The following is an 11,430-nucleotide window of genomic DNA, read 5'->3' on the forward strand; positions in this document are numbered from 1 at the left end:
TGTAATGGTAGGGGATTTTAACTGTCCAAATATAGACTGGGAGTGTCATAGCATTCAGGGCTTAGGTGGGGAGGCATTTGTCAAGTGTGTACAAGAAATCTTTCTCATTCAGTATGTGACTACTAGAGAAGGAACAAAGCTTGACCTTCTGTTGGAAAATAAGACAGGGCAGGTGAGTGTGGTGTCAGTGGGGGAGCACTTTGGGGCAAGTGATCATTATTCTATTGGTTTTAAAATGGTTATGGAAAAGGATAGAACTGATCAAAAAGTTAAAGTTCTAAATTGAAGTAAGGCCAATTTTGACAGTATGAGACAGGAACTTTCAAAAGTTGATTGGGGGAGGCTATTTGCAGGAAAAAGGATGGTTGGGAAGTGGGAGTGAAGGACAAAGCTGATTGGTGTAGGGAATGCTGGATGACTAGAGAACTTAATGCTTTGGTCAAGAAAAAGAAACAGGCATATATCAGGTATAAACAGCTGGGATTGAATGAATTCCTAGAGGAGTACAAGGGGAGTAGGAGTATCCAAAAGAGGGAAATCAGGAGGGCTATCGAGGACATGAGATAACATTGCCAAATAGAGTTAAGGAGAATCCAAAGGGATTCTATGAATACATTAAGGACAAAACAGTAACTAGAGAGGGAATAGGGCCCCTCGAAGATTAACATGGCTGTTTATGTGTGGAACCACAGGAGATGGGTGAGATACTAAACAAATGTTTTATGTCTGTATTTATTGTGGAGAAGGACTGTGGAAGCTAGGGAATTTGCGAAATAAATTGTGATGTCTTCAAAAGAGTTTATATTACACAAGAGGAGATGTTAAAATGCATAAAGCTAGATAAATCCTGGGACCTGATCAAGTGTTACTCGGACCTTTCTAGGAAACTAGGGAAGAGATTGCTGGGCCCTTTGCTGAGATATTTATATCATCAATAGCCACAGGTGGGGTGCTGGAAGACTGGAGGTTAGCTAATGTGGGACCATTATTTAAGAAAGGCTGTAAGAAAAAGCCAGGGAACTATGGTTTAGTGAGCCTTACATCAGGGATGGATAAGTTATTGTAGGGGATTCTGAGGGACAGGATTAACATGCATTTGGAAAGGCAAGGATTGACTAGGCATAGTCAGCATGGCTTTGTGCATGGCAAATCATGTCTTACTAACTGGATTGAGTGTTTTGAAGAGGTGACAAAGATGATTGATGAAGGCAGAGCGATTAACGTTGTCTGTATGGACTTCAGCAGCATGTTCGACAAGGTTCCACATGGTAGACTGGTTAGTAATATTAGATCACATGGGATCCGGGGAGCTAGCCACTTGAATACAAAATTGGCTCAAAGGTAGGACACAGAAGGTGGTGATGGAGGGTTGCTTTTCAGATTCGAGGCCTGTGACCAGTGGTGTGCCACAAGGATTGGTGCTGGGTCCACTGCTTTATGTCATTTATATAAATGATTTGGATGTGAACATAGTATGGTTAGTAAGTTTGCAGGTGGAATCAAAATATGTGGTGTAGTGGAGAGTGAAGAAGATTAGAGTCAAGAGTGTGGTGCTGGAAAAGTACAGCAGGTCAGGCAGCATCTGAGGAGCAGGAAAATCGATGTTTCGGCAAGAGTCCTTCATCAGGAATGAATCTGGGAGCCTCAGGGGTAGAGAGATAAATGTGAGGGGTGGGTGGGGCTGGGGGGAAAGGGAGCTGAGAGTGTGATAGGTAGATGGAGGTGTGGGTAATGGTGATAGGTTAAACAGGAGGGTGGAGCAGATGTACGGGTAGGACAGGTCATGGGGGCGGTGCCGAGTTGGGAGGCTGGATCTGGGATAAGGTAGGGGGATGGGGAAATGAGGAAACTGGTGAAGATTATCTCAGAGTGCAATGGACCTTGATCAGATGGAGCAATGGGCTGAGGAGTGGCAGATGAAGTTTAATTTAGATAAACGTGACGTGTTGCATTTTGGTAAGGCAAATCAGAGCAGGACTTATACACTTAATGGTAGGTCTTGGGGAGTGTTGTCAAAGAAAGAGACCAAGGGGTGTAGGTGCATAGTTCCTTGAAAATGGAGTTGCAGGAATACAAGGTGGTAAAGAAAGTATTTGGCACACTTGCTTTCATTGGTCATAACACTGAATATAGGAATTGGGATATGATGTTGCAGCTGCACAGAACATTGGTAAGGCTACTTTGAGAATACTGCGTACAATTCTGGTTGCCCTTCTACATGAAGAATATTGTTAAACTTGAGATTGTGCAGAAAAGCTTTACAAGGATGTTACCAGGACTGGAGGGTTTGAGTTATACAGAGAGAGGCTGTATAGGCTGGGGCTTTTTTTCTGGATTATTGGAGGCTGAGGGGTGACCTTATAGAGGTTTACAAAATCATGAGGAGCATGGTTAGGGTGAATAGCCAAGGTCTTTTTCCTAGGGTGGAGGAGTCAAAAACTAGAGGGCATAGGTTTATAAGGTGAGAGGGGCAAGACCTGAGGGGTAACTTTTCACACAGAGGGTGGTGTATGCATGGAATAAGCTGCCCGAGGAAGTGCTGAAGGCGGGTACAATTACAGCATTTAAACGTCGAAAAGTGTGGCACTGGAAAAGCACAGCAGATCAGGCAGCATCTGAGGAGCAGTAGAATCGATGTTTTGGGCATAAGACATTCCCGATGAAGGGCTTATGCCCGAAGTGTCATTTCTCCTGTGCCTCAGATGCTGTCTGGCCTGCTGTGTTTCTCCAGTGCCATACTTTTTGACTCTGACCTCCAGCATCAGCAGTCCTCACTTTCTCCTAACATTTAAAAGGCATTTGAATGGGTATTTGATTAGGAAAGGTTTAGCGGGAAATGGGCCAAGTGCTGGCAAATGAGACGAGATCAGGTAGGAATTTATGGTCGGCATAGATGGGCTGGACCAAAGGGACTGTTTCCAAGCTGTATGATTCTATGACTCTATATTAGCTCAGGCCCTGAAGAACGATGTATCAATGAAGAAGGTGGAAGAGATGGGGTAAATGGGAATCAGACCGGGACAAGTTCTTTATTTATTATGGTCAGCTGATCAAACTGGGCAGAATGAATTGTGGCTGTTCAAATTTCTTATTCTCTTTTCCTTTAGAATAGTACTTTGGTGACTTACAAACGTAAGCTGGAAGGGGATCTTCAGTCACTCACAAATGAACATGAAGAACTGATCCATGAGTTCCGTTCTGCTGATGAGAAGGCAAAGAAGGCCATGAGTGATGTAGGTTTATACAACTTGGATCATTGCACAACTTAAATGTTCTTGTCTGCTGAGAAAATATTCACGTCTTATCCATATGACATAATTTTACTCAGGCTAATTAATTTGTAAGTAAAGCATATGAAACTTTTATTTCCATCCAAGTGAGAATTGGACGTCTTCAGTCTTTTGGCTGTGAATTTAAAAATGAAATAATTGGTCCACGACAGTGTTATTGTTATTTTATAATTATGATATTGAGTTACATTGAACATGGCACGCTGAATGTTTTTAAAGATCACAATGTTGAATCTAGATGACCAATTTCTTGCTTCTGACACCTCCTTGTATAGTTTGTAGAGAACACTTGCTGCTGAAACATTTAAACTGAAGTCGATCTCTTGAATGATACATTTTGGTTCAACCAGGATATGTGTAAAATGTAGGCTATTACTTTCTCTCTTCTGTTTAACTAGGCTGCCCGTATGACTGAGGAACTGCACCAAGAACAAGAACACTGCATGCACCTGGAAAAGATAAAGAAGAACTTTGAGATTCAAATCAAGGATTTGCAACTGAAGCTGGAAGAAGCTGAACAACAAGCCCTAAAGGGTGGCCGGCGTATCATCCAGAAACTGGAGGCAAAGGTGAGGAGAGCAGTCGAATAAGGATTGATGTCGACCTGGGTTACCAAAGAGATAGTTCACCTTTAGACCCTGTTATTCTATTGCACATAAGATGTTAAAGGGAAGTAAAATGATTCCGTAATCCATGTAATTTGTATGTTAATAGTTTTACAATGCAATATATCCACAATGTGACTTGTATATTTGCAAGAAACTGCATACTTTCATATGCAGGATACTGTCCTTTCCAGGCAGAAATAACATGGCCACACATTGTGCCTTTTCCTATTAACCAACAACTTAGGGGGCAGCCATATCTTTCTGCATTCCCTTCGCAATGCCTCGATCAATGAAAGTCCATACCAATCGATCAGCGTCCTCCTTTCCTGCTGTAGATCTGTTTCTAGCCCTCAATTGAAATTAATAGACTTTTGGGGTAAATATAAGTTATTACCTAATCAAATATATTTAGCTATAAAGGAAGATTTAGATTGGATTGAAAGAATTCCAGAATATTTAGTGCAAGATAAAGCTGTCCTGCTAGTTAGAATGCATGATCCTATTGGTCCTGAGAAATAGTTATCACTTGTTTAGATGCAATGTTTTCGATATTGACTGGAAAGAGATTTGGGACAGCTTAAGGTCATAAAGGTGCTACATAAATGCAAATCTTCCTTCCTTTATTTTCTTTCTAGTCAACCTAGTCTTAATTTTCACGGTTATCCTTGTCAAATGAAAAACATGGTATTTATGTAATATTTCTTTGCTGGGTTTTAGATTAAGGAACTGGAATCTGAGCTGGACTCTGAGCAGAAACGCCATGTTGAAACAGTGAAGAATCTCCGCAAAAATGAGCGGCGGCTGAAGGAGCTAATCTTCCAGACTGAGGAAGATCACAAAACCAACCAGCGTATGCAGGAACTGGTGGAGAAACTGCAGAACAAGCTGAAGAGCTACAAGAGGCAGATTGAGGAGTCTGTAAGTGTCGCATTGACCTAACAACAGCTAACAAAAGAAGGCGGGGGGGGCAATTCATATCATCATTCAGAATGAACTTGCTCTGAAAGTTCCTCACTCAATTCCTGTGGCTCTCCAACTCCCTCTTTTTTCATTTAAGATTCTGTCAAATTTTAGATTTAGACCTTCTAAGATTTCTTCCCTTGTCTCGCATCCATATTTTTCATTCAGCTTTGTTTTTATTAACCTTTGTGGTGGCAATAAGGTGGGGCACGCAGTTAGCTTAGATTGCCACAAGATGGTGTAGGATAATGTTAAAGCATGGGCTGAGGTATACTGTACCTGGGGAGAGGCTCCTCATACTGCCCCTGAGAGTGGGAGTAGCAGTGTCAAAAACCAAAACCACCAAGGATGAAGTAAGAGAAGATCAGAAGCCAACAACCTGCTTTTGGGCACCGCACTGATGAATGAATTAATTGCACCTTCAGGAATTGTTCTGTTTAAAGATACAGGCTGTTGTTGTGGGAAATGTGTGCGTTCATTGTTAACAACCCAACTACATCTCATAACAGAATATTCGGAGAATGCAGAACACACTCTTCAAGTAATCTAAATTTCAAACTAACGATTAGAAAGCTGTCTGGTCGATTACACATTTTGAACTGGAGACAGCCATCAATGATTCCAAACACAGTGTATTTTTAAAATCATGGCCTCAACTTTGACAGCTGTTTATCTTTGGTCTCTGGAATAACTAGAGACCCTGAAATTCATTGAGTTGCCAAGCAGACAGGAATATTGGGAGAAAATAAAACCAAGAATTGCAGATGCTGGAGGATCTGAAGCAAAAACCGAAATTGCTGAAGAAACTCGGCAGGTCTGGCAGCATCTGTGGTGAGAAAGCAGAGGTAATATTTCAAATCCAGTGACCCTTCTCCAGAACTGCAGGAGTGTTGCTAGGGTACCTGGTAATGCTCGCTAGTACTTACCATGCTAGAGTTTCTCCTGCACAAACTTTGCACCAGCACTTACTTAAAGGGAATTAACATACCCACTCTTTACTTTCTAAACCTGATGATTCTGCAAAGATCAAGGTCACTTTCTTGCCCTAGACTTCACTGGCAGGGCTTGCTTGTGGAAGATAGTGGAGTTTTCCACTCAGCCTACCAACAGCTTCAGCGAGAAGTTAACCCGAGCAAGAAATTTGGGCATTCTGAACTCCAGCTGTCATTTACCTCCTATAGCATTTGGATTGGAAATTCCACTCCTTCCAGGACAGTGAAGAAAGTCATGGTAGACAGTGCAGGACCATGTGTTTGCCACCTTCCCGGGAATTTCACTGGTCTCTCATTGGGAGGGTGTACTAATTTCTCAGGAAGGAGTAACATTTCTCATAAGAAGTAAATTGCCAAAGAAGTAATTTGCGAAAGATTCTCCATTTTAGTTCGCGTTGTTTGTGACAGAAAGAGCCTGACATCGACTATGCCACTCACAGCATTTCTTTGCTGTCACTTTCACAGGAGGAACAGGCTAACCAGAGCCTGGCAAAATACAGGAAAACTGTGCACGAGCTGGATGATGCCGAGGAAAGAGCTGGAATGGCCGAGTGTGCGCTGAACAAACTCCGCACCAGGAACCGTGTCTCTGCAAGCAAAGGCTTCAGCACCGTCGAGGTCATCCAGGTGTCTTCCAAATCCACCACAGAGGAGTAGACCCATGCTTTCTCCAACTTGGCTGGTAACTTCAAATTTTCTGATTGTGTCCAAATTGAAGATTAATATTCAAAATTGATTGCCCTTATGACTTTTGATGTGTTTTTGCTTCAACATTTTTCCTGGCTAGTCACATATCTCTGAGGATAGCCCCTTTGCAACAATGTTGCTAGGTTCTCCAGACTCAAATGATATAATTTTTTTTAACTGGTATTTTACTTTCTAAATCCTTGGATTAGGAGTCAGTTAACAGTCAGATGTTATTCTTAAACTCTTGACAGCCAGTAGATGAATTAGGAGGCTGGAGTCACAGCATCAAACAGCATTGAAACAGGCCCTTCTGCCAAACTTGTCCATGCTGACTAGGCTTCCTGAACTTGTCCTGTTTGCCTGCATTTGGCCCATATCTCCGCAAACCTTTCCTATGCACTTACCTGTCCAACTAACTTTTAAATGTTGCAATTGTAACCACCGCTACCACTTCCTCTGAGATCAATCCTGACTCAGTTATGGATTTATTCGCAACGTTGAAAATTACAAACATATAGCTCCAAACTCTACCTCCGTAGCTGTGTCAACAAGTGTCTCTTTATATATGTTCAATGATTCATCCAATCAATGCCCTCCACTTTTATATACTTAACCTTAAGTTGTATAATTAATAGCTAGCACCCTGTGAATGTGAATTGTGGACCAATTTAAAAACATTCGTTCATACAGAGTTAAAACCAAACCCTCAGAAGGTCATGGTTTCAGAGACTTGTCTCTTCTGTGTCACACTGAGGGAAGGCTACACAGTGGAGGTGATGTCTTTCAGGTGTAATGTTAACCAGCTAGATATGAAGAACTGCATTATTTGGAAGAAGTTCAGGTGTATAATCCCTATATGTCCTGCTTGATATTTATTCCCTCATCACATGAATGAAGTAACCTTTGTTCTGCTACTCTGAAAGCTGGGAGTCAAACTAACATGGAAAATACTGGAAAGATTGAGCAGTTTTGAAAGCAAGTGCACAGAGAGAAACAGAGTAAATATTTTAGGTCATCTGATCTGCTATTTCCATTATCATGTAATAAAAAATACCTTATGCTCTTTTACCTCTCAATTGACATGAGACCATTCAGTGTTACATTTCCTGTGGTCAATCCAGTGACTACACCTCAAAAGATTATTGGCTGGGAAAAGTTTTAAGATTTCCTGAGGTCATGAAAGGTGCTTTAGAAATGCGAGTTATTCCTTTTTGTCCAGCTGTATTGTTTCAGGAGAACATACGGATTAATTATAAGGCCCATGACTGAACAAACAAGATGAAAATTGGTCTATATTCTCTCTCCACCTCACTTGCTGCCCAGCTACACGTCACTGGCTCAGTCATCTTATGTCCCTTACACACTGACCATCCAAGTATCAGGAAGTACTGTAAGCTTGTCCATCATTGGAGTTTTCTTCACTTCATATCTACATATGTTGTCAATTAATTTAAATTGATTGTTATGATTAGTCAACGACTCTATTACTATTGTATCATGTGACCATCTCAATGCTAGATTGCCATTTTTCATTTTTCACCTAGAAATTTTAGATTCCTGTCAAAGATCCATGAAGCTCAGGGCCAATAAAGGAGAGAAAAAAAACGTAAAATTTTAGAAGTATTATAAGTTATTGAGTAATTTATTGATTTTGATGCCGAAGAGATTTTCATCAAACTTAATTTGTTTAATTTCCTTTCAGGGTTATGCATCTCTTCCAATCCTTCATTGAAGACAATATCTCCAAAACATCTTCCAATCTTTTCAAAGGGTATTAAAATATTTAGCAGTGAAAAGCTGCAAAAATAAAGCAATAGTAATACCCAATTGTTGAGCTAATTTGAAGAGGTACACTGTCTTCTATCTGGTAGACTGGGAAACAATCTGTTCTGGTAATGTTGACAGTTGGAGAGGAAGTTTGCTCCCTCAAGTCAAGGATAGAGTGTGCAGTTTGATGTATAACCTGGCTGATTGTGTAAATACCTGTGCACCTCAATTAACCAAATAAATGTATAGTGCAGCAATGAGCTCTGTGCATTTGTTTTTTTGTGTTCATTCAACAGGAATTTTTGGATTTTGATTCATAGAAATTAAAATCATTTTTCAAATGTTGCTCTGACCAGCATTAGATGACTAGTAAAAGACAGTCATAGTATGATAATAAAATATGTTGCTATGTACTTGAGGAAGGGCATAATGAAGACCTAATAAGCTGCATTGGGAGCTACTGCATGCATCAGATGCTGCAAGGCAACCGGTCAGCCAGATTAAATATGTTTAATTGAGTCATCGAGTCATAAAGATGTACAGCATGGAAACAGACACTTTAGTCCAACCCGTCCACGCTGACCAGATATCCCAACCCAATCTAGTCCGACCCCTGCCAGCATCCGGCCGATATCCCTCCAAACCCTTCCTATTCATATACCCATCCAAATGCCTTTTAAATGTTGCAATTGTACCAGCCCCCACCACTTCCTCTGGCAGCTCATTCCATACCCGTACCACCCTCTGTGTGAAAACATTGCCCCGTAGGTCTCTTTTATATCTTTCCCCTCTTACCCTAAACCTATGCCCTCTAGATCTGGACTCCCTGATCCCAGGGAAAAGACTTTGCCTATTCACTCTATCCATGCCCCTCATAATTTTGTAAACCTCTATAAAGGTCACCCCTCAGCCTCCGACGCTCCAGGGAAAACAGCCCCTGTCTGTTCAGCTTCTTCCTATAGCTCAAATCCTCCAACCCTGGCAACATCCTTGTAAATCTTTTCTGAACCCTTTCAAGTTTCACAACATCTTTCTGATAGGAAGGAAACCAGAATTACACGCAATATTCCAACAGTGGCCTAACCAATGCCCTGTACAGCTGCAACATGAACTCCCAATTCCTGTTCTCAATATTCTGACCAATAAAGGAAAGCATACCAAATGCCTTCTTCACTATCCTATCTACTTGCGACTACACTTTCAAGGAGCTATGAACCTGTACTCCAAGGTCTCTTTATTCAGCAACACTCCTTAGGACCTTACCATTAAGTGTATAAGTCCTGCTCTGATTTGCTTTCCCAAAATGCAGCACCTCGCATTTATCTGAATTAAACTCCATCTGCCACTTCTCAGCCCATTGGCCCATCTGGTCAAGATCCTGTTGTAATCTGAGGTAACCCTCTTCACTGTCCACTACACCTCCAACTTTGGTGTCATCTGCAAACTTACTAAGTGTACCTCTTATGCTCGCATCCATACCATTTATATAAATGACAAAAAGTAGAGGATCCAGCACTGATCCAGCACTGATCCAATGGTCATAGGCCTCCAGTCTGAAAAACAACCGTCCACCACCATCCTCTGTCTTCTACCTTTGAGCCAGTTCTGTATCCAAATGACTAGCTCTTCCTGTATACCGTGAGACCTAACGTTGCTAATCAGTCTTCCATGGGGAACCTTGTCAAACACCTTACTGAAGTCCATGTAGATCACATCTGTTCTCATCAATCCTCTTTGTTACTTCTTCAAAAAACTCAATCAAGTTTGTGAGACATGATTTCCCACGCACAAAGCCATGTTGACTACCCCTAATCAGTCCTTGCCTTTCCAAATACATGTACAATATGTCCCTCAGGATTCCCTCCAACAACTTGCCCACCACCAAGGTCAGGCTCACTGGTCTATAGTTCCCTGGCTTGTCCTTACCACCCTTTTTAAACAGTGGCACCACGTTTGCCAACCTCCAGTCTTCCGGCACCTCACCTGTGACTATCGATGATACAAATATCTCAGCAAGAGTCCCAGCAATCACTTCTCTAGCTTCCCACAGAGATCTCAGGTACACCTGATCAGGTCCTGGGGATTTATCCACCTTTACCCATTTCAAGACATGCAGCACTTCCTCCTCTGTAATCTGGACATTTTGCAAGATGTCACCATGTATTTCCCTACAGTCTATATCTTCCATATCCTTTTCCACAGAAGATACTGATGAAAAATATTCATTTAGTATCTCCCCCATTTTCTGCGGCTCCACATAAAGGCTGCCTTGCTGATCTTTGAGGGGCCCTATTCTTTCCCTAGTTACCCTTTTGTCCTTAGTATATTTGTAAAAACCCTTTGAATTCTCCTCAGCCAAAGCTATCTCATGTCCCCTTTGTGCCCTCCTGATTTCCCTCTTAAGTATACTCCTACTTCCTTAATACTCTTCTAAGGATTCACTCAATCTATCCTGGCTATACCTTACATATGCTTCCTTCTTTTTCTTAACCAAAACCTCAACTTCTTCAGTCATCCAACATTCCCTATACCAAGCTTTCCTTTCACCTTAACAGGAATATACTTTCTCTGGATTCTTGTTACCTCATTTCTGAAGGCTTCCCATTTTCCAGCCGTCCCTTTACCTGCGAACATCTGCCCCCAATCAGCTTTCAAAAATTCTTGCCTTATACCATCAAAATTGGCCTTTCTCCAACTTAGAACTTCAACTTTTATATCTGGTCTATCCTTTTCCATCACTATTTTAAATCAAATAGAATTATGGTCCCTGGCCCCAAAGTGCTCCCCCACTGACACCTCAGTCACCTGCCCTGCCTATTTCCCAAGAGTAGGTCAAGTTTTGCAGCTTCTCTAGTAGGTACATCCACATACTGAATCAGAAAATTGTCTTGTACGCACTTAACAAATTCCTGTCCATCTAAACCTTTAACACTATGGCAGTCCCAGTCTATCTTTGGAAAGTTAAAATCCCCTACCATAACCACCCTATTATTCTTACAGATAGCTGAGATCTCCTTACAAGTTTATTTCTCAATTTTCCTCTGACCAATAGGGGGTCTATAATACAATCCCAATAAGATGATCATCCCTTTCTTATTTCTCAGTTCCACCCAAATAACTTCCCTG

At 41.5% G+C, this 11,430-nt stretch overlaps 1 protein-coding gene across 1 annotated transcript in view; it reads left to right on the forward strand.

The window, feature by feature from the left end:
• LOC140464359 (myosin-16-like) overlaps positions 1-8,564 on the forward strand; it is a 74,601-nt gene extending 66,037 nt beyond the window's left edge. Inside the window, exons 40-44 of the mRNA XM_072559318.1 lie at positions 3,108-3,233; positions 3,689-3,859; positions 4,616-4,816; positions 6,316-6,532; positions 8,240-8,564. Of these exons, the coding sequence (XP_072415419.1) occupies positions 3,108-3,233; positions 3,689-3,859; positions 4,616-4,816; positions 6,316-6,507 (690 nt within the window). The 3' untranslated portion in view covers positions 6,508-6,532; positions 8,240-8,564. The remainder of the gene's footprint in view (positions 1-3,107; positions 3,234-3,688; positions 3,860-4,615; positions 4,817-6,315; positions 6,533-8,239) is intronic.
• Positions 8,565-11,430: the final 2,866 nt, after the last annotated feature.

The sequence above is a fragment of the Chiloscyllium punctatum genome, chromosome 40 (genome assembly GCF_047496795.1).
Source record: "Chiloscyllium punctatum isolate Juve2018m chromosome 40, sChiPun1.3, whole genome shotgun sequence".
Taxonomy (NCBI): domain Eukaryota; kingdom Metazoa; phylum Chordata; class Chondrichthyes; order Orectolobiformes; family Hemiscylliidae; genus Chiloscyllium; species Chiloscyllium punctatum.